The 20876-nt window shown below is 50.2% G+C and overlaps 1 protein-coding gene across 1 annotated transcript; it reads right to left on the reverse strand.

Moving 5' to 3' along the window:
• Nucleotides 1-550: 550 nt before the first annotated feature.
• On the reverse strand, nucleotides 551-11711 carry LOC117130352. Its single transcript, XM_033283239.1, has 2 exons — nucleotides 8784-11711; nucleotides 551-1194 (listed from the first exon to the last, which is right to left on the reverse strand). The coding sequence occupies exon 1, from the start codon at nucleotides 10496-10498 to the stop codon at nucleotides 9452-9454; it is 1047 nt and encodes a 348-aa protein (XP_033139130.1). The 5' UTR covers nucleotides 10499-11711; the 3' UTR covers nucleotides 551-1194; nucleotides 8784-9451.
• Nucleotides 11712-20876: the final 9165 nt, after the last annotated feature.

Below are 20876 nucleotides of genomic sequence, written 5' to 3' on the forward strand. Positions count from 1 at the left end.
ATAAGGGGTTTCCTTGAACCCGCCGGGTACGAGGTCTGAAGGAACACTAACTCACCCCAATATGCCTAGCATTGTGGGTTACACAAATGCTATCGGCCAATATACGATTAATACTAAACCCGGTAAAAATAACACAAGGTTTCAAGTAATAATCACAACACAATCAACCACATTCCAGAATCTAGCATAAAGACTAATTCCAGAATACCTAACTATCCACAACTTAGCGATATCATCTAAGCATTCTGCATTCGCTAACTAACCAATCAACCTAACCATTAGCATGCTACTACGGTTCTCAAGCAATAACTAAGCATGCTATCAACTTAATCAACATAACCTCAATTATTAACTACTCAAACCGTTACTCAGTTAAACCTGGCCTCCTGCCATGATCCAACTTCCAAGTAACGGGACCCTGCATAAAAACAACTCAGCAATCAATTGATTATAACTCACAGTTTTTGGTTGACCGTGGCCTTGACCCCAAACCCGACTTCTGTGATCCGAACCCTTTCCCGACCTTCACAAGTAGACCCACGTCTGGACTGATCTTCACTTGAACTGGTCTCCACTAGAACTGATCTCTCTTCACTTGAACAGAACCTTCTACAGGTGCTGACTCAAAATCGGCAGAGTAACTGTTCTCGAAAACTGCCTAAATCGCTCGAAAACTATCGAAACTCGATCTTTCTTTCTTTGCTTTCTCTTTATGTTTTGAAGTAGGTTTGATGTGTTCTGGATGGATTGAAATGAGAGGGGTTCGTGGCCTATTTATAGGAATCATCAACCAATCAGGAACAAGCCGTGTGGCAGCCCGTGTGTCGCTTCGCATGGCTCCGGACGCATGCGTGGCGGCACCTCGTGCTCCACTTGTCCTTCAGCATGGCCTGCTCACATGCAAGGTGACACCACGCCCTCTACCTGTCTGGATGCATGGACTGATCACATGCAAGCTGACACCACATCCTCCACATGTCTGGACGCATGGCCCGGTCGCATGCATCGCGACACCTCGTGCTTGGCCGTTCCACCTCGTGCTCCACATGGCTGGCTGCATGCCTCAGTCTCATGCAGGATGACACACCCACGTCCAGATGGCTTGCTGCATGACTGAAGTGCATGCAGGTCGACACCCCATCTCACACATGGCTGGTCGCATGCATCGCAACACCTCGTGCTTGGCCGTTCCACCTCGTGCTCCACATGTCTACTTGCATGTACATGTTGCATGTACTGCAACACCTCCTGCTTCCCTTGATACACACACTGTCAAGAGCCTGCCACCACGTCCTGAACACATACGCATCAAGCCACCTCGAGTTTCTCGGTCGATTCGGCCGATTTCGGCCTTTCCGGTGAATTTTCGTCCCGCGATCAATCCCAAATATTTTTCTACGCCCGTTTGATGGCCTGAGTATTTTTAATAAGCCCTACTGGGACTCTGATCTTGAGGAAAAATTTACCGAGTTTTCGGCTTCTTCGAAAAATTTCGTAATACCGAAATTTAGGGTTTTCGCCAATTTCCGGTCTTCCTGTTGTGCTTCCAAAATTGTCTTGCTTCAAACATCATTTGAATCAATCTACTACATTGTCTAACCATTGTCCAGTGGCATACTTGACTCATGGTTCAGACAAGAACAATATGATCATCCGCGACTCGATCATCCAAAAGATACTCGACCATTCTTTTTTTTTTTTTTTTAAAGGGTTTCTACATTCTCCCCCCGTTAACAGAATTCGTCCTCGAATTCTAAGGCTCTGAGGGGCCTCCTTCTTCCATTACAACGTCCTCTCGGAAAAACTTCGGGTGATCGGTTTTAAATCTCGCTTCATCCTCCCAAGTAACATGAATCCTGTTTTGTCTTCCCCAGAACACTTGTACTTGAGCAATCTCACGATTTTTGAGCTTCCGAATACGCCGTTCTCCTAATCTGATTGGTCCTTCCGGATACGTAAGGTTTGTCTCCAACTCCTCGATTCTCTCGGGCTCAACAGTACTTGGATCCCGTATATGTTTCTGAAGCATGGAAACATGGAATACTGGATGTAGATGCATATCTGCTGGCAGATCCAATCGGTAAGCTACCTCACCAACTTTCCCGATGATCTTGTACGGACCAATGAACCTGACCGCAAGTTTCCCGACCTTTCCAAATCTGTCCTTTCCTTTCTGTGCAGTAACCTTCAAATAGACCCAATCTCCTATCTCAAAAGTTACTTCTCTTCTTGACTGCTCTGCGTACTTCTTCTGACAGTCCTGAGCCTTCTTCATGTTGGCCTGAATCGTCTCCAGTTTAATCATGGTCTCCTGAACAATAGGTGACCCAAACATTCTTCTTTCGCCCACTTCCGTCCAACACATAGGCGTCTTGCATGGCCTTCCGTATAATGCTTCACAAGGTGACATCCCTATGCTCGAATGTTGACTGTTGTTATACGAGAACTCAACCAACGGTAAATGCTTCTCCCAAGTTCCTGCCCAATCGATAATACACATCCGCAGCATGTCCTTGATGGACCGAATGGTCCTTTCCGTTTGGCCATCTGTTTCTGGATGGAACGCCGTGCTTCTGTACAGTTTAGTTCCCAAGGCTTCTTGCAGTGCTTCCCAGAATGATGCCGTGAACCTTGGATCGCGATCTGAGACGATGTCTGAGGGTACACCATGTAACTTCACGATTTGGTCGATGTACAGCTCGGCCAAAACTTCAACTGGAGCAGTAGGTAATCCGGTGATGAAATCCATGGAAATAGAGTCCCATTTCCATTGAGGTATCGGAAGACTCTGCAACAATCCTCCTGGAACTTGATGTTCCACCTTGACTTGTTGACAAGTTGCACACTGAGCAACCCATTGTGCTACTGATCTCTTCATGCCCGGCCAATGATAGTATCTTCTCACGTCTCGGTACATCTTCGAACTTCCCGGATGGATACTGAGTAAAGAATGATGTGCAATCCTTAGTATCTCATCTCTCAGCCCTTGTCCTTTAGGAACCGTGATCCTCCCATTAATTAGCAAGGTTCCGTCCTCCGCCAAGTAGTATCCCGCATTATTTGGCCCGGCTTGTCCTTTGAGTTCTTCAGCAATCTTCAGTAACTTCTCATCCTTAAGTTGTTCTTCTCGAATTCTCTGAATCAAGCTGGCCTGATTCACCGCTTGAAGTCCCAATGGCTCGCTTGTCTGCCCTTCCAAAACGACCAACTTCACTTGTTTCAACTCCTGGTTCAATAGCTCCACTTCTTTCTCTAAATCTGCGTCCAACTTTCTTCGACTTAAGGCGTCCGCAACAACATTCGCTTTACCAGGATGGTAGCGAATCCGTATGTCGTAGTCTGCCACAAACTCCATCCACCTACGCTGGCGCAGGTTGAGATCTGGCTGAGTGAAGAGGTATTTAAGACTTTGATGGTCCGTGTATACCTCCACTTCTTCTCCATACAAGTAAGATCTCCAAATTCGCAAAGCGAACACCACGGCCGCTAACTCCAAGTCATGTGTACTGTAGTTATCCTCATGCTTCCGTAGTTGTCGCGAAGCATATGCAATGACTCGCCCATCTTGCATAAGAACACAACCTAACCCAACGCGTGAAGCATCCGTGTAAACCGTGTAAGGTTTACCTTGCTCGGGCAAAGCTAACACAGGTGCGGTCGTGAGAGCTTCCTTCAACTTCTTGAATGCCTTCTCGGTTTCTTCCACCCATAAGAAAGGAACTCCTTTACCGGTAAGTTTAGTTAAAGGCTTTGCAATGGAGGAAAAGTCCTTAACAAACTTCCGATAATAGCCCGCAAGTCCGAGAAAACTCCTCACTTCTGTCACAGTGGTAGGTCGAGGCCATTCTCGTATGGCTTGGACCTTTTCTGGATCAGCAGCCACGCCCTCTCCTGATACTATGTGACCCAGAAATCCTATCTCTCTCTTCCAAAACGAGCACTTGCTGGACTTGGCAAATAGCTTCTGATTCCGTAACCTCTCCATAACCAGTCTCAGATGCTCTTTGTGCTCTTCCTTACTTCTCGAGTACACCAGGATGTCATCAATGAAAATGATCACGAACTTGTCGAGATAGTCGTGAAACACTTCATTCATCAAACGCATGAAAGCCGCAGGCGCGTTTGTGAGACCAAAGGGCATAACTACAAACTCGTACTGCCCATACCTCGTCCGAAACGCCGTCTTCATAATGTCTGACTTGGCAATAGGAATTTGGTGATACCCTGATGCCAAATCAATCTTCGAAAACCAACTAGCTCCCTTTAGTTGGTCTAACAACTCGTCTATCCTCGGAAGAGGATACTTATCTTTTATCGTGATGTTGTTGATACCACGATAATCGATACACAACCTCATGCTTCCATCCTTCTTCTTCACAAATAACACAGGAGCCTCCCAAGGTGAAGAGCTCGACCGGATGAATCCCTTTTCCAATAGATCTTCCAATTGTTTCTTTAGCTCGGCTAATTCCGCAGGTGCCATCCGATATGGTGCCTTAGCTATAGGTTTTGCTTCAGGCTCCAAAGTAATGGTAAAGGGATTACTCCGAGGTGGAGGTAATTCCTTTAGTGGTGCAAAGATATCCTCAAACTCTTGGACCACTTCTATGTCTTCGATCTTAACTTCATCATTAGTGGCTCCTCCACTAACCGATAAGGTCACCAAATATACATCCCCGTCTTGAAACAAATCTTGTAATCTCATCGCTGCTACTAAAGACACGGTCATACTAGGACTGATTCCATAGTATACCATCTCTGGTCGTTTACCTCTGCCGAACAACAACCTTCCCTTTCCACAGTCGATCTGAACTCCGTAGCTCGATAACCAATCCATTCCAAGGATTACCTCGTACCCTTTCAAAGGCACGACTAACAGATCTGCCACAAACTCTTTGCCTTGAATGACCAATGGAACATTCTTGATACACTGATTTGCTTGAAGGGTTCGGTCTGCGGGGGTCAAAACGGCCACGTCTATCCTGTCAACCACAAAACAATCCCAAAACCGGGCAGCTACTTCAGGGGTCACAAAACTATGTGTTGCCCCCGAGTCGAACAATACATGTGTGGGTTTACCAGCAACATGTATGGTTCCTGCCACAGTAATCCAATCAACAATATCTTAATCACAAAAATACTAATCAAAATTCTCACAACCATCAATCATCATCCTAAATTTCTAAACGCGCAACCTAGCGATCAAGCAATCTATAACTAACCAGCATACTAACTAGATTCCAGCAACTAAATTTCCATTCAATAAAAAGAAGAGGTTAAGCACCCACAATACCTGTGATGGGACCGCTTGACGGTCCTGCATTGTCTGGGTTTTCTACACCTAAGGCATAAACTCTACCTCCTAGGTTTTGCTTCTTTGGTGCTGGCTCAATAGCTGGACGGCTAGGAGGAGCTCGGATTGCGAGAGGGGTCGCAGGGATTGGCTTGTTTGGACATGACGATGCATAATGGCCCTTCATACCGCAAGAGAAACAAGTAACATCTTCCATCCTTATAGATGAATAACCCTGCTGGTTACTCCGTTGTCTGTTGGGACAAAACTTAGAAATATGTCCCGGTTGATCACATATGTAACACACCACAGTGTTACCACGATTGTTGGCTTGGCCTCCAAATCCTCGCCCTTTTCCTTTGTAAGATCTTGGACCCTTGTTGAAATTTGGCCTTTCTCCTTGGCTAAACTTGGTGTGTCCACCAGAATGTGGTAAGGTCTTCCTTTCAGCCTCCAATACAGTTTCAACATTAACAGCTTTTTCCACTAGCTCAGATAAGCTGCTAAAGTTGCTTCCAGCTAAACGACTTCCAAGCTCCGGCTTCAATCCGTACATAAAGTTACGGATCATAGTTGCTTCATCTTCACGCCCATCAAAGACATGTCGCCTCAACCTTGTGAACTCAGATTCGTAACTCCTCACTGGCCTATCTCCTTGAACAAGGTTCATGAACTGGCGCTCCAATCGATGCTTTGCTTCTGGAGGAAAGTATTTCCTCTCAAACTCTCCCTTGAACGACTCCCATGATGTGATGTTGTGTCCACGCTGTCTGTCTATGCTGTCCCACCATCCTGTGGCGTCGCCTTCCAAGTAGTACACAGCGATCTTCTTCTTATACTCCTCCGGGCACTCCATGGCTTCAAAATTCTTCTCCATCATAGTAATCCACTTGTCGGCCTCAATAGGATCGGATCCTCCTTTGAACTTGTAGGATCCAATGTTCTTCATGGTAGATAATAGCTTGGAAACTTCAGGGGGTTGAGTACGCCTGCCTTGGTTACCAAGTGCCTCGGTCATCACGTCATGTAAAAGCTTCAAGGTGTTTTCGGTTCCATGATCTTGTGGTCTTTCGGTGGCATGGTTCTGATCTGGCCTTGGGTTTGATTGAGCGGATTGATCATGTTGATGTCTCTGGTCCCAATTACGACTTGGGCCAATACTCGCCATACTGTCTTCTCTCACTCTAGTCATGTTACCGTAAACAGGAAAAGATCTTGTTCTCTGCAGAGGGCTCCTATCGTGTCCAAACATCTCACTAATGCCATTTCCATTATCCTGATCTGATATGTGACCCAATCCTCCGCCTGTCCAATCCATACCCTCTCCCCATATCCGACCTCGTCCATCATCACCTGTCCCGCGATTAGCCATCTGCACACAATAAAAAGGGTAAGTCATATTCCTACCACGGGAAGCGGCTGGTTTCCTAATCATCTTTTTGCGACTCCTTTGACTCGATAAAACCGTTAAAAAAAGCACTTGTGTCACGCTTGGACGAAACCATGCTCTGATACCACCTCTGTAACACCCCCAAACAATTCTAGGCATAAGTCAACCCACCGGCCAACAATCAAACAAGAACATGACCGACGGCCTGACCGTCAACCAAGGCTCAGGAGCGCTACAAGACGGGTTAACGGGCAATCCAGCCAAAGTTACAAAAGTGCAATTCGTAACTAGGCAAGGCCGCCCACTAACACGTCCCGTCAGACCAAAGCCTAAGGCTTCTCAACCTGTACTCCAATCTGACGTTGTGTTAGCTCGGACAAGCTAATATCAGAACAAAAAGGCAGTTTCACAAAACATTCGCTTTATTTACCTTATATAATATCTGGTTTACAATACACAAAATATTATACAAGTGGTGGCATGCCTAGAAAGCGAAAGTATAGTCTGAAAGCGTCTTAAGCAAAAAGATGCAAATCTACACCAGCCAGCCTAGCCTCCCGCGCTTTCTACGAGCTCACTACTGGTCACCTGAAAACAACAATGAGTGAGGAGTGAGTAATCTAGCATTACTCAGCGAGTTACAGTCCCCCACTAACAAATACAACCCCTCGCTATCCCACCCCAAACAATCTAAAGCGCGAGGTTCACCTAACAACACAATTTAATAACAATAAGCAATATTCAAAATACGCAGCGGTAAACCATAGCAAGATAACTAGCATTACGCTAATTACTAGCTTATCACCAAACTCAAACTCAATTTAAACCAGGGTTTAACAACCCAAAACACGATATAATATATATAAAAAACTCGGGCCCTGGTTACGTTAGGTTCCTCCTTCACTATCGGTAATATCCTATCTCCCTACCACAAAGGCCGGAAGAAGGAACTTTCAACCGACCGCGGCCCACAGTCCTTCGGGTCACCGCGCGACAGCCCACAGTCCTTCGGGTCACTGTCCCATTACACCGTCGTGTAATACTCAGCCATAGTACATGACACTGCTCGTCTGAGTCTTCCCGATCCAGCGAATAAGGGGTTTCCTTGAACCCGCCGGGTACGAGGTCTGAAGGAACACTAACTCACCCCAATATGCCTAGCATTGTGGGTTACACAAATGCTATCGGCCAATATACGATTAATACTAAACCCGGTAAAAATAACACAAGGTTTCAAGTAATAATCACAACACAATCAACCACATTCCAGAATCTAGCATAAAGACTAATTCCAGAATACCTAACTATCCACAACTTAGCGATAACATCTAAGCATTATGCATTCGCTAACTAACCAATCAACCTAACCATGCTACTACGGTTCTCAAGCAATAACTAAGCATGCTATCAACTTAATCAACATAACCTCAATTATTAACTACTCAAACCGTTACTCAGTTAAACCTGGCCTCCTGCCATGATCCAACTTCCAAGTAACGGGACCCTGCATAAAAAAAACTCAGCAATCAATTGATTATAACTCACAGTTTTTGGTTGACCGTGGCCTTGACCCCAAACCCGACTTCTGTGATCCGAACCCTTTCCCGACCTTCACAAGTAGACCCACGTCTGGACTGATCTTCACTTGAACTGGTCTCCACTAGAACTGATCTCTCTTCACTTGAACAAAACCTTCTACAGGTGCTGACTCAAAATCGGCAGAGTAACTGTTCTCGAAAACTGCCTAAATCGCTCGAAAACTATCGAAACTCTATCTTTCTTTCTTTGCTTTCTCTTTATGTTTTGAAGTAGGTTTGATGTGTTCTGGATGGATTTAAATGAGAGGGGTTCGTGGCCTATTTATAGGAATCATCAACCAATCAGGAACAAGCCGTGTGGCAGCCCGTGTGTCGCTTCGCATGGCTCCGGACGCATGCGTGGCGGCACCTCGTGCTCCACTTGTCCTTCAGCATGGCCTGCTCACATGCAAGGTGACACCACGCCCTCTACCTGTCTGGATGCATGGCCTGATCACATGCAAGCTGACACCACATCCTCCACATGTCTGGCCGCATGGCCCGGTCGCATGCATCGCGACACCTCGTGCTTGGCCGTTCCACCTCGTGCTCCACATGGCTGGCTGCATGCCTCAGTCTCATGCAGGATGACACACCCACGTCCAGATGGCCTGCTGCATGACTTAAGTGCATGCAGGTCGACACCCCATTTCACACATGGCTGGCCGCATGCTTCGGTCGCATGCATCGCAACACCTCGTGCTTGGCCGTTCCACCTCGTGCTCCACATGTCTACTTGCATGTACATGTTGTATGTACTGCAACACCTCCTGCTTCCCTTGACACACACACTGTCAAGAGCCTTCCACCACGTCCTGAACACATACACATCAAGCCAACTCGAGCTTCTCGGTCGATTCGGCCGATTTCGGCCTTTCCGGTGAATTTTCATCCCGCGATCAATCCCAAATATTTTTCTACGCCCGTTCTGATGGCCTGAGTATTTTTAATAAGCCCTACTGGGACTCTGATCTTGAGGAAAAATATTTACCGAGCTTTCGGCTTCTTCGAAAAATATCGTAATACCGAAATTTAGGGTTTTTCGCCCAATTTCCGGTCTTCCTGTTGTGCTTCCAAAATTGTCTTGCTTCAAACATCATTTGAATCAATCTACTACATTGTCTAACCATTGTCCAGTGGCATACTTGACTCATGGTTCAGACAAGAACAATATGATCATCCGCGACTCGATCATCCAAAAGATACTCGACCATTCTTTTTTTTTTTTTTTTTTTTTAAAGGGTTTCTACAGACATCAGTTTTAAAAGCATTATGTGTTGTGGAAGAAGAATTACCTTTGTCTTGGTAGCTTGGCTTAGGAGCAAAAGCCGGTCTAGGAGAGTAGGCCGGTTTAGAGGTAATGGCCGGCTTTGAGAAACTCTTCCTTTTAACTTGTTGCTCGATCAAGATGGCCTTGTGTAGCATCTGTTCCACACTACCATACTCTTGAAGCTCCATACGGTCTTGGATGTCTCGGTTAAGGCCAGAGAGGAACCTAGCCATAGTGGCGTCCCTGGGCTCGTCTACGTCAGCCTTGATCATCAAAGTTTCCATTTCCTGGTGGTAGTCTTCCACGGACTTAGTGCCTTGAAGCAAGCGTCTGAGTTTCTGGTGGAGGTCTCGGTGATAATGAGCAGGAACAAATGGTCTCCTCATCAGCATGGAAAACTCATCCCATGTCTCAATCGGTCTCTCACCTGTTCTCCTCCTAAGGGTCACAACTTGATCATACCAATTAATAGCATAGCCAGAGAATTCAGTAACAGCTAGTCTAACTTTCTTAAGTTCAGAAAAGTTTTGACAATCAAAGACATATTCAATTTTTCTTTCCCATTCAAGAAAAACATCAGGATCATTTTTACCCTCAAATGGTGGGATTTTTAGTTTCAACCCACTTAGGCTATCATTAGTACGTTCATTTCTAGCAAAAGGATTGGCATCACCTGGATCTCGGGTTCTAGGACCTCTTCTTGGACGGTATGCTGATCTGGCCTTGTCCTCTTGATCATCCTCCTCTCGGATCTCATCGTCGGACCGAGTGTTCCTACGCGGACGGTCTCTTCTTGCTCCGGCTCTAGAAGGAGCTTGGCTAGCCTTGATCTCATCAAGCCTCTGATGGATCTGATCTAAACTTGCGTTCAACATGTTAGACATAGAATCATTCAAAGCATGCATTTGAAGGTTAGACAATCCGGCAATTGAGTTTCCGGGACGGTTCCGTTCATCATCACTACTCATGGTTCCTGAAATTTCTTAAACACAAAACGTTAGATAAAAATCCTCACTCTCTCAAGTGTTTGATCCTCACCCACACACGTGTTTCTCTCAGAATTTGGATGGTCACACAACAAGTTTTCACTCAAAGCTCTAAGAAGAACAACTCATAGAAACTCAATGGACAAAATCCAAGCAAACACAAGGGAATTTTAAAAGAGAGAAAGATAAGAGATTTTTGGTTTTGGGAATCCGTTTTAACCACCTCAAAGGCTGGATTTCTCCTCAGCCAGCAGGCTTTCTCTTCCACCACCAAACCACAAATCAAACTTTTCGAATTCTTTTTTTCATTTTTTTTTTATAGATAGATCTTTCTTTTCTTTTTTATTTTTTTTTATAGATAGAGGATGGTAATGAGGGGCCCGGATTCAAGATAGATAGAAGAAGAAGTGTTTATGAAGAAATGGAAGATGAGAAAGATGAAAGATTTAGAAGATACCAAACGAGTGGCACTGATACCACTTGAAGGACCCTAAGATGGGCTCACTCGAATGGATCAGATTTGGATATGAACTCCGGATGGAGAACTGAATGTATTGAAGGGTCACACGAAGGTTGCGGAAAGGCCTTCGATATTCCCGACTTCAGTTGATGCTTGATATGACTCACAAGACCACCAAAAGAAGAATCTCAAACCGTTGCTTGATATGACTCACAAGACCAACGAGTTTGAGGGGTGTTTACTTGGATATGACTCACCAAGAAACTAAGAATAAGTTCTAAACAAAGAACAAAGAGTTTAACTCAAACTTTAGACAAACGATTTTTTATTATTCAAATGAAAAGAGTTTCATACTTATAGAGTTTTGTAGATCTTGGAATTAAATGAAAAGTAGATCTAGATCTAATCATTAAACGAAAATAAAGACAAGATTAATTAATGTGACTGATCGGCTTCCATCCAGATGCATCTGAACCGGCTAAGTCCAAGGCGGTAAGGACAGTCACATTGGCGGGACGATCAGCAAGGGCGGCAGGACGTTCTGCTAAGGCCGCGGGGGGTTCTGATCGGACAAGTTGCGTTCCAACAAAACCCAAGTCTTCTCATAGCTTAAGGATCCTTGCCTTAGAGAAATGTCCATGTGTGTCCATAAGCACACACATGATGTCCGTGGCTGTCCATCAGTACACATATCAGCATGTTGGTCCTTGGACTCAGCACATTGACCCTTCCCGTGGACTGTTCGGGTGATATTGGCCCACGTGGGCTGTCTGTTCAGTACACACAGGACGTCCGTGGGTGTCCGCCAGCACACACAGGACGTCCGTCTGTGTCCGTCAGTACACACATGACGCCCGTGGCTGTCCGTGGCTGTCTGTGTGTGTCCGTGTGTGTCCATCAGCACACACAGGATGTCCGTGGCTGTCCATCAGTACACATATCAGCACGTCGGTCCTTGGACTCAGCATGTTGACCCTTCCCGTGGACTGTTCGGGTGATTTTGGCCCACTTGGGCTGTCAGTTCAGTACACACAAGACGTCCGTGGGTGTCCGCCAGCACACACAGGACCTGTGTGGCTGTCCGTGGCTGTCTGTGTGTGTCCATCAACACTCACATGACGTCCGTGGCTGTCCATCAGTACACATATCAGCACGATGGTCCTTGGACTCAGCACGTGGGCCCTTCCTGTGGACTGTTCGGGTGATTTTGGCCCACGTGGGCTGTCTGTTCAGTACACACACGACGTTCGTGGGTGTCCGTCAGCACACACAGGACGTCCGTGTGCGTCCGTCAGAACACACAGGACGTCCGTGGCTGTCCGTTTGTGTCTGTGTGTCTGTCAGCACACACATGACTTCCTTGGCTGTCCATCAGTACACATATCAGCACGTTGGTCCTTGGACTCAGCATGATGACCCTTCCCGTGGACTGTTTGTGTGATTTTGGCCCACGGGGGCTGTCTGTTCAGTACACAAAGGACGTCCGTGGGTGTCCGCCAGCACACACAGGACGTCTGTGGCTATCTGTGGCTATCCGTCAGCATGATGACCCTTCCCGTGGACTGTTTGTGTGATTTTGGCCCACGGGGGCTGTCTGTTCAGTACACAAAGGACGTCCGTGGGTGTCCGCCAGCACACACAGGACGTCTGTGGCTATCTGTGGCTATCCGTCAGCACACACAGGACGTCTGTGGGTGTCCTTGTGTGTCTGTGTGTGTCTGTGTGTGTCTGTCAACACACACATGACGTCCGTGGCTGTCCATAAGTACACATATCAGCACGCTGTCCCTTCCCGTGGACTGTTTGGTTGATTTTGGCCCACGTGGGTTGTCTGTACAGTACACAAAGGACGTCTGTGGGTGTCCGCCAGCACAGACATGACGTCTGTGGCTGTCCGTCGCTGCACGTCAGCACACACAGGACGTCCATGGCTGTCCGTGTGTGTCAGTCAGCACACACAGGACGTTCGTGGCTGTCCATCAGTACACATATCAGCACACTAGCCTTTCCCGTGGACTGTTCGGGTGATTTTGGCCCAAGTGGGCTGTCTGTTCAGTACACACAGGACGTCCATGGGTGTCCGTCAGCACACACAGGACGTCCGTGTGTGTCAGTCAGCACACACATGACGTCCGTGGCTGTCCGTGTGTGTCCGTTTGTGTCCATCAGCACACACAGGATGTATGTGGCTGTCCATAAGTACACATATCAGCACGTTGGTCCTTGGACTCAGCACGCTGACCCTTCCCATGGAATGTGCGGGTGATTTTGGCCCACGTGGGCTGTCTGTTCAGTACACACAAGACGTCTGTGGGTGTCCGCCAGCACACATAGGACGTCTGTGGCTGTCCGTGTGTGTCCGTGTGTGTCCGTCTGTGTCCGTCAGCACACACAGGACGTCTATGGCTGTCCATCAGTACACATATCAGCACGTTGGTCCTTGGACTCAGCACGATGGCCCTTCCCGTGGACTGTTTGGGTGATTTTGGCCCACGTGGGCTGTCTGTTCAGTACACACATGACGTTCGTGGGTGTCCGTCAGCACACACAGGACATATGTGTGCGTCCGTCAGTACACACAGGACGTCTGTGGCTGTCCGTGTGTGTCTGTGTGTCAGCACAAACAGGACGTCTGTGGCTGTCCATCAGTACACATATCAGCACGTTGGTCCTTGGACTCAGCATACTGACCCTTCCCGTGGACTGTTTGGGTGATTTTGGCCCACGTGGGCTGTCTGTTCAGTACACACAGAACGTCCGTGGGTGTCCGCCAGCACACACATGACGTCTGTGTGTGTCCGTCAGCACACACATGACGTCCGTGGCTGTCCGTGTGTATCCGTGTGTGTCCATCAGCACACACATGATGTCCGTGGCTGTCCATCAGTACACATATCAGCACGTTGGTCCTTGGACTCAGCACATTGACCCTTCCCGTGGACTGTTCGGGTGATTTTGGCCCACGTGGGCTGTCTGTTCAGTACACACAGGACGTCCGTGGGTGTCCGCCAGCACACACAGGACGTCCGTCTGTGTCCGTCAGTACACACATGACGCCCGTGGCTGTCCGTGGCTGTCTGTGTGTGTCCGTGTGTGTCCATCAGCACACACAGGATGTCCGTGGCTGTCCATCAGTACACATACCAGCACGTAGGTCCTTGGACTCAGCATCTTGACCCTTCCTGTGGACTGTTCGGGTGATTTTGGCCCACTTGGGCTGTCTGTTCAGTACACACAGGACGTCAGTGGGTGTCCGCCAGCACACACAGGACGTGTGTGGCTGTCCGTGGCTGTCCGTCAACACACACAAGATGTCCGTGGCTGTCTGTGTGTGTCCATCAGCACTCACATGACGTCCGTGGCTGTCCATCAGTACACATATCAGCACGCTGGTCCTTGGACTCAGCACGCGGGCCATTCCTGTGGACTGTTCGGGTGATTTTGGCCCACGTGGGCTGTCTGTTCAGTACACACACGACGTCTATGGGTGTCCGTCAGCACACACAGGACGTCCGTGTGCGTCCGTCAGCACACACAGGACATCTGTGGCTGTTCTGTTTGTGTCTGTGTGTGTCTGTCAGCACACACATGACTTCCTTGGCTGTCCAGCAGTACACATATCACCATGCTGTCCCTTCCCGTGGACTGTTTGGTTGATATTGGCCCACGTGGGCTGTCTGTTCAGTACACAAAGGACGTCCGTGGGTGTCCGCCAGCACACACAGGACGTCTGTGGCTGTCCGTGGCTATCTGTCAGCACACACAGGACGTCTGTGGCTGTCCGTGTGTGTCTGTGAGTGTCCGTGTGTGTCCGTCAGCACACACATGACGTCCGTGGCTGTCCATCAGTACACATATCAGCACGCTGTCCCTTCCCGTGGACTGTTTGGTTGATTTTGGCCCACGTGGGTTGTCTGTTCAGTACCCAAAGGACGTCTCTTGGTGTCCGCCAGCGCAGACATGACGTCTGTGGCTGTCCGTGGCTGCCCGTCAGCACACACATGACGTCCATGGCTGTCCGTGTGTGTCAGTCAGCACACACAGGACGTCCGTGGCTGTCCATCAGTACACATATCAGCACGCTGGCCCTTCCCGTGGACTGTTCGGGTGATTTTGGCCCAAGTGGGCTGTCTGTTCAGTACACACAGGACGTCCATGGGTGTCCGTCAGCACACAGAGGACGTCCGTGTGTGTCAGTCAGCACACACTTGACGTCCGTGGCTGTCCGTGTGTGTCCGTTTGTGTCCATCAGCACACACAGGATGTATGTGGCTGTCCATAAGTACACATATCAGCACGTTGGTCCTTGGACTCAGCATGCTGACCCTTCCCATGGACTGTGGGGGTGATTTTGGCCCACGTGGGCTGTCTGTTCAGTACACACAAGACGTCCGTGGGTGTCCGCCAGCACACATAGGACGTCTGTGGCTGTCCGTGTGTGTCCGTGTGTGTCCGTCTGTGTCTGTCAGCACACACAAGACGTCTATGGCTGTCCATCAGTACACATATCAGCACGTTGGTCCTTGGACTCAGCACGCTGGCCCTTCCCGTGGACTGTTTGGGTGATTTTGGCCCACGTGGGCTGTCTGTTCAGTACACACAGGACGTCCGTGGGTGTCCGCCAGCACACACAGGACGTCCATTGGTGTCCGTGGCTGTCCGTCAGCACACACAGGACGTCCGTGGCTGTCTGTGTGTGTCCATCAGCACACACAGGACGTCCGTGGCTGTCCATCAGTACACATATCAGCACGCTGGTCCTTGGACTCAGCACGCTGGCCCTTCCTGTGGACTGTTCGGGTGATTTTGGCCCACGTGGGCTGTCTGTTCAGTACACACATGACGTTTGTGGGTGTCCGTCAGCACACACAGGACATATGTGTGCGTCCGTCAGCACACACACGGACAGCCCAGCACACACAGGACGTCTGTGGCTGTCCGTGTGTGTCTGTGTGTGTCCGTCAGCACAAACAGGACGTCTGTGGCTGTCCATCAGTACACATATCAGCACGTTGGTCCTTGGACTCAGCATACTGACCCTTCCCGTGGACTGTTTGGGTGATTTTGGCCCACGTGGGCTGTCTGTTCAGTACACACAGAACGTCTGTGGGTGTCCGCCAGCACACACAGGACGTCTGTGTGTGTCCGTCAGCACACACATGACGTCCGTGGCTGTCAGTGTGTGTCCGTGTGTGTCCATCAGCACACATAAGATGTCCGTGGCTGTCCATCAGTACACATATCAGCACGTTGGTCCTTGGACTCAGCACATTGACCCTTCCCGTGGACTGTTCGAGTGATTTTGGCCAACGTGGGCTGTCTGTTCAGTACACACAGGACATCTGTGGGTGTCCGCCAGCACACACAGGACGTCCGTGTGTGTCCGTCAGTACACACATGACGCTCGTGGCTGTCCGTGGCTGTCTGTGTGTGTCCGTGTGTGTCCATCAGCACACACAGGATGTCCGTGGCTGTCCATCAGTACACATATCAGCACGTTGGTCCTTGGACTCAGCATGTTGACCCTTCCCGGGGACTGGTCGGGTGATTTTGGCCCACTTGGGCTGTCTGTTCAGTACACACAGGACGTCCGTGGGTGTCCGCCAGCACAGACAGGACGTGTGTGGCTGTCCGTGGCTGTCCGTCAACACACACAAGACGTCCGTGGCTGTCTGTGGGTGTCCATCAGCACTCACATGACGTCCGTGGCTGTCCATCAGTACACATATCAGCACGTTAGTCCTTGGACTCAGGACATTGACCCTTCCCGTGGACTGTTCGGGTGATTTTGGCCCACGTGGGCTGTCTGTTCAGTACACACAGGACGTCCGTGGGTGTCCGCCAGCACACACAGGACGTCCGTGTGTGTCCGTCAGAACACACATGACGTCTGTGGCTGTCCGTGGCTGTCTGTGTGTGTCTGTCAGCATACACATGACTTCCTTGGCTGTCCATCAGTACACATAGCAGCACGTTGGTCCCTGGACTCAGCATGATTACCCTTCCCGTGGACTGTTTGTGTGATTTTGGCCCACGTGGGCTGTCTGTTCAGTACACAAAGGACGTCCATGGGTGTCCGCCAGCACACACAGGACGTCTGTGGCTGTCCGTGGCTATCCGTCAGCACACACAGGACGTCTGTGGCTGTCCGTGTGTGTCTATGTGTGTCCGTGTGTGTCCGTCAGCACAAACATGACGTCCGTGACTGTCCATCAGTACACATATCAGCACGCTGTCCCTTCCCGTGGACTGTTTGGTTGATTTTGGCCCACGTAGGTTGTCTGTTCAGTACCCAAAGGACGTATGTGGGTGTCCGCCAGCACATACATGACGTCTGTGGCTGTCCGTGGCTGCCCGTCAGCACACACATGACGTCCATAGCTGTCCGTGTGTGTCAGTCAGCACACACAAGACATCCGTGGCTGTCCATCAGTACACATATCAGCACGCTGGCCCTTCCCGTGGACTGTTCGGGTGATTTTGGCCCAAGTGGGTTGTCTGTTCAGTACACACAGGACGTCCATGGGTTTCCGTCAGCACACACAGGACGTCCGTGTGTGTCAGTCAGCACACCCATGACGTCCGTGGCTGTCCGTGTGTGTCTGTTTGTGTCCATCAGCACACACAGGATGTATGTGGCTATCCATAAGTACACATATCAGCACGTTGGTCCTTGGACTCAGCACGCTGACCCTTCCCATGGACTGTGCGGGTGATTTTGGCCCACGTGGGCTGTCTGTTCAGTACACACAAGACGTCTGTGGGTGTCCGCCAGCACACATAGGACGTCTGTGGATGTCCGTGTGTGTCCGTGTGTATCCGTCTGTGTCCGTCAGCACACACAGGACGTCTATGGCTGTCCATCAGTACACATATCAGCACGTTGGTCCTTGGACTCAGCACGCTGGCCCTTCCCGTGGACTGTTTGGGTGATTTTGGCACACGTCGGCTGTCTGTTCAGTACACACATGACGTCTGTGGGTGTCCGCCAGCACACACAGGACGTCCATTGGTGTCCGTGGCTGTCCGTCAGTACACACAGGACGTCCGTGGCTGTCTGTGTGTGTCCATCAGCACACACAGGATGTCCGTGGGTGTCCGCCAGCACACACAGGACGTCCGTCTGTGTCCGTCTGTTCACACATGACGCCCGTGGCTGTCCGTGGCTGTCTGTGTGTGTCCGTGTGTGTCCATCAGCACACACAGGATGTCCGTGGCTGTCCATCAGTACACATATCAGCACGTAGGTCCTTGGACTCAGCATCTTGACCCTTCCTGTGGACTGTTCGGGTGATTTTGGCCCACTTGGGCTGTCTGTTCAGTACACACGGGACGTCAGTGGGTGTCCGCCAGCACACACAGGACGTGTGTGGCTGTCCGTGGCTGTCCGTCAACACACACAAGATGTCCGTGGCTGTCTGTGTGTGTCCATCAGCACTCACATGACGTCCGTGGCTGTCCATCAGTACACATATCAGCACGCTGGTCCTTGGACTCAGCACGCGGGCCATTCCTGTGGACTGTTCGGGTGATTTTGGCCCACGTGGGCTGTCTGTTCAGTACACACACGACGTCTATGGGTGTCCGTCAGCACACACAGGACGTCCGTGTGCGTCCGTCAGCACACACAGGACATCTGTGGCTGTCCGTTTGTGTCTGTGTGTGTCTGTCAGCACACACATGACTTCCTTGGCTGTCCAGCAGTACACATATCACCACGCTGTCCCTTCCCGTGGACTGTTTGGTTGATATTGGCCCACGTGGGCTGTCTGTTCAGTACACAAAGGACGTCTGTGGGTGTCCGCCAGCACACACAGGACGTCTGTGGCTGTCCGTGGCTATCCGTCAGCACACACAGGACGTCTGTGGCTGTCCGTGTGTGTCTGTGAGTGTCCGTGTGTGTCCGTCAGCACACACATGACGTCCGTGGCTGTCCATCAGTACACATATCAGCACGCTGTCCCTTCCCGTGGACTGTTTGGTTGATTTTGGCCCACGTGGGTTGTCTGTTCAGTACCCAAAGGACGTCTCTGGGTGTCCGCCAGCGCAGACATGACGTCTGTGGCTGTCTGTGGCTGCCCGTCAGCACACACATGACGTCCATGGCTGTCCGTGTGTGTCAGTCAGCACACACAGGAGGACGTCCGTGGCTGTCCATCAGTACACATATCAGCACGCTGGCCCTTCCCGTGGACTGTTCGGGTGATTTTGGCCCAAGTGGGCTGTCTGTTCAGTACACACAGGACGTCCATGGGTGTCCGTCAGCACACATAGGACGTCCGTGTGTGTCAGTCAGCACACACTTGACGCCCGTGGCTGTCCGTGTGTGTCCGTTTGTGTCCATCAGCACACACAGGATGTATGTGGCTGTCCATAAGTACACATATCAGCATGTTGGTCCTTGGACTCAGCATGCTGACCCTTCCCATGGACAGTGGGGGTGATTTTGGCCCACGTGGGCTGTCTGTTCAGTACAACAAAGACGTCCGTGGGTGTCCGCCAGCACACATAGGACGTCTGTGGCTGTCCGTGTGTGTCCGTATGTGTCCGTCTGTGTCTGTCAGCACACAAGGACGTCTATGGCTGTCCATCAGTACACATATCAGCACGTTGGTCCTTGGACTCAGCACGCTGGCCTTCCCGTGGACTGTTTGGGGTGATTTTGGCCCACGTGTGGCTGTCTGTTCAGTACACACAGGACGTCCGTGGGTGTCCGCCAGCACCACAGGACGTCCATTGGTGTCCGTGGCTGTCCGTCAGCACACACAGGACGTCCGTGGCTGTCTGTGTGTGTCCATCAGCACACACAGGACGTCCGTGGCTGTCCATCAGTACACATATCAGCACGCTGGTCCTTGGACTCAGCACGCTGGCCCTTCCTGTGGACTGTTCGGGTGATTTTGGCCCACGTGGGCTGTCTGTTCAGTACACACATGACGTTTGTGGGTGTCCGTCAGCACACACAGGACATATGTGTGCGTCCGTCAGCACACACAGGACGTCTGTGGCTGTCCGTGTGTGTCTGTGTGTGTCCGTCAGCACAAACAGGATGTCTGTGGCTGTCCATCAGTACACATATCAGCACGTTGGTCCTTGGACTCAGCATACTGACCCTTCCCGTGGACTGTTTGGGTGATTTTGGCCCACGTGGGCTGTCTGTTCAGTACACACAGAACGTCTGTGGGTGTCCGCCAGCACACACAGGACGTCTGTGTGTGTCCGTCAGCACACACATGACGTCCGTGGCTGTCCGTGTGTGTCTGTGTGTGTCCATCAGCACACACAGGATGTCTGTCGCTGTCCATCAGTACACATATCAGCACGTTGGTCCTTGGACTCAGCACATTGACCCTTCCCGTGGACTGTTCGGGTGATTTTGGCCCACGTGGGCTGTCTGTTCAGTACACACAGGACGTCCGTGGGTGTCCGCCAGCACACACAGGACGTCCGTGTGTGTCCGTCAGTACACACATGACGCTCGTGGCTGTCCGTGGCTGTCTGTGTGTGTCCGTGTGTGTCCATCAGCACACACAGGATGTCCGTGGCTTCCCATCAGTACACATATCAGCACGTTGGTCCTTGGACTCAGCATGTTGACTCTTCCCGTGGACTGGTCGGGTGATTTTGGCCCACTTGGGCTGTCTGTTCAGTACACACAGGACGTCCGTGGGTGTCCGCCAGCACAGACAGGACGTGTGTGGCTGTCCGTGGCTGTCCGTCAACACCCACAAGACGTCCGTGGCTGTCTGTGTGTGTCCATCAGCACTCACATGACGTCCGTGGCTGTCCATCAGTACACATATCAGCACGTTGGTCCTTGGACTCAGCACATTGACCCTTCCCGTGGACTGTTCGGGGTGATTTTGGCCCACGTGGGCTGTCTGTTCAGTACACACAGGA

This window comes from Brassica rapa, unplaced genomic scaffold (assembly GCF_000309985.2).
Source record: "Brassica rapa cultivar Chiifu-401-42 unplaced genomic scaffold, CAAS_Brap_v3.01 Scaffold0390, whole genome shotgun sequence".
Classification (NCBI taxonomy): Eukaryota; Viridiplantae; Streptophyta; class Magnoliopsida; order Brassicales; family Brassicaceae; genus Brassica; species Brassica rapa.

Coding starts and splice junctions, on each gene's coding strand:
- LOC117130352 (XM_033283239.1), bottom strand. CDS start 10,498: ATGAGTAGTGATGATGAACGGAACCGTCCCGGAAACTCAATTGCCGGA.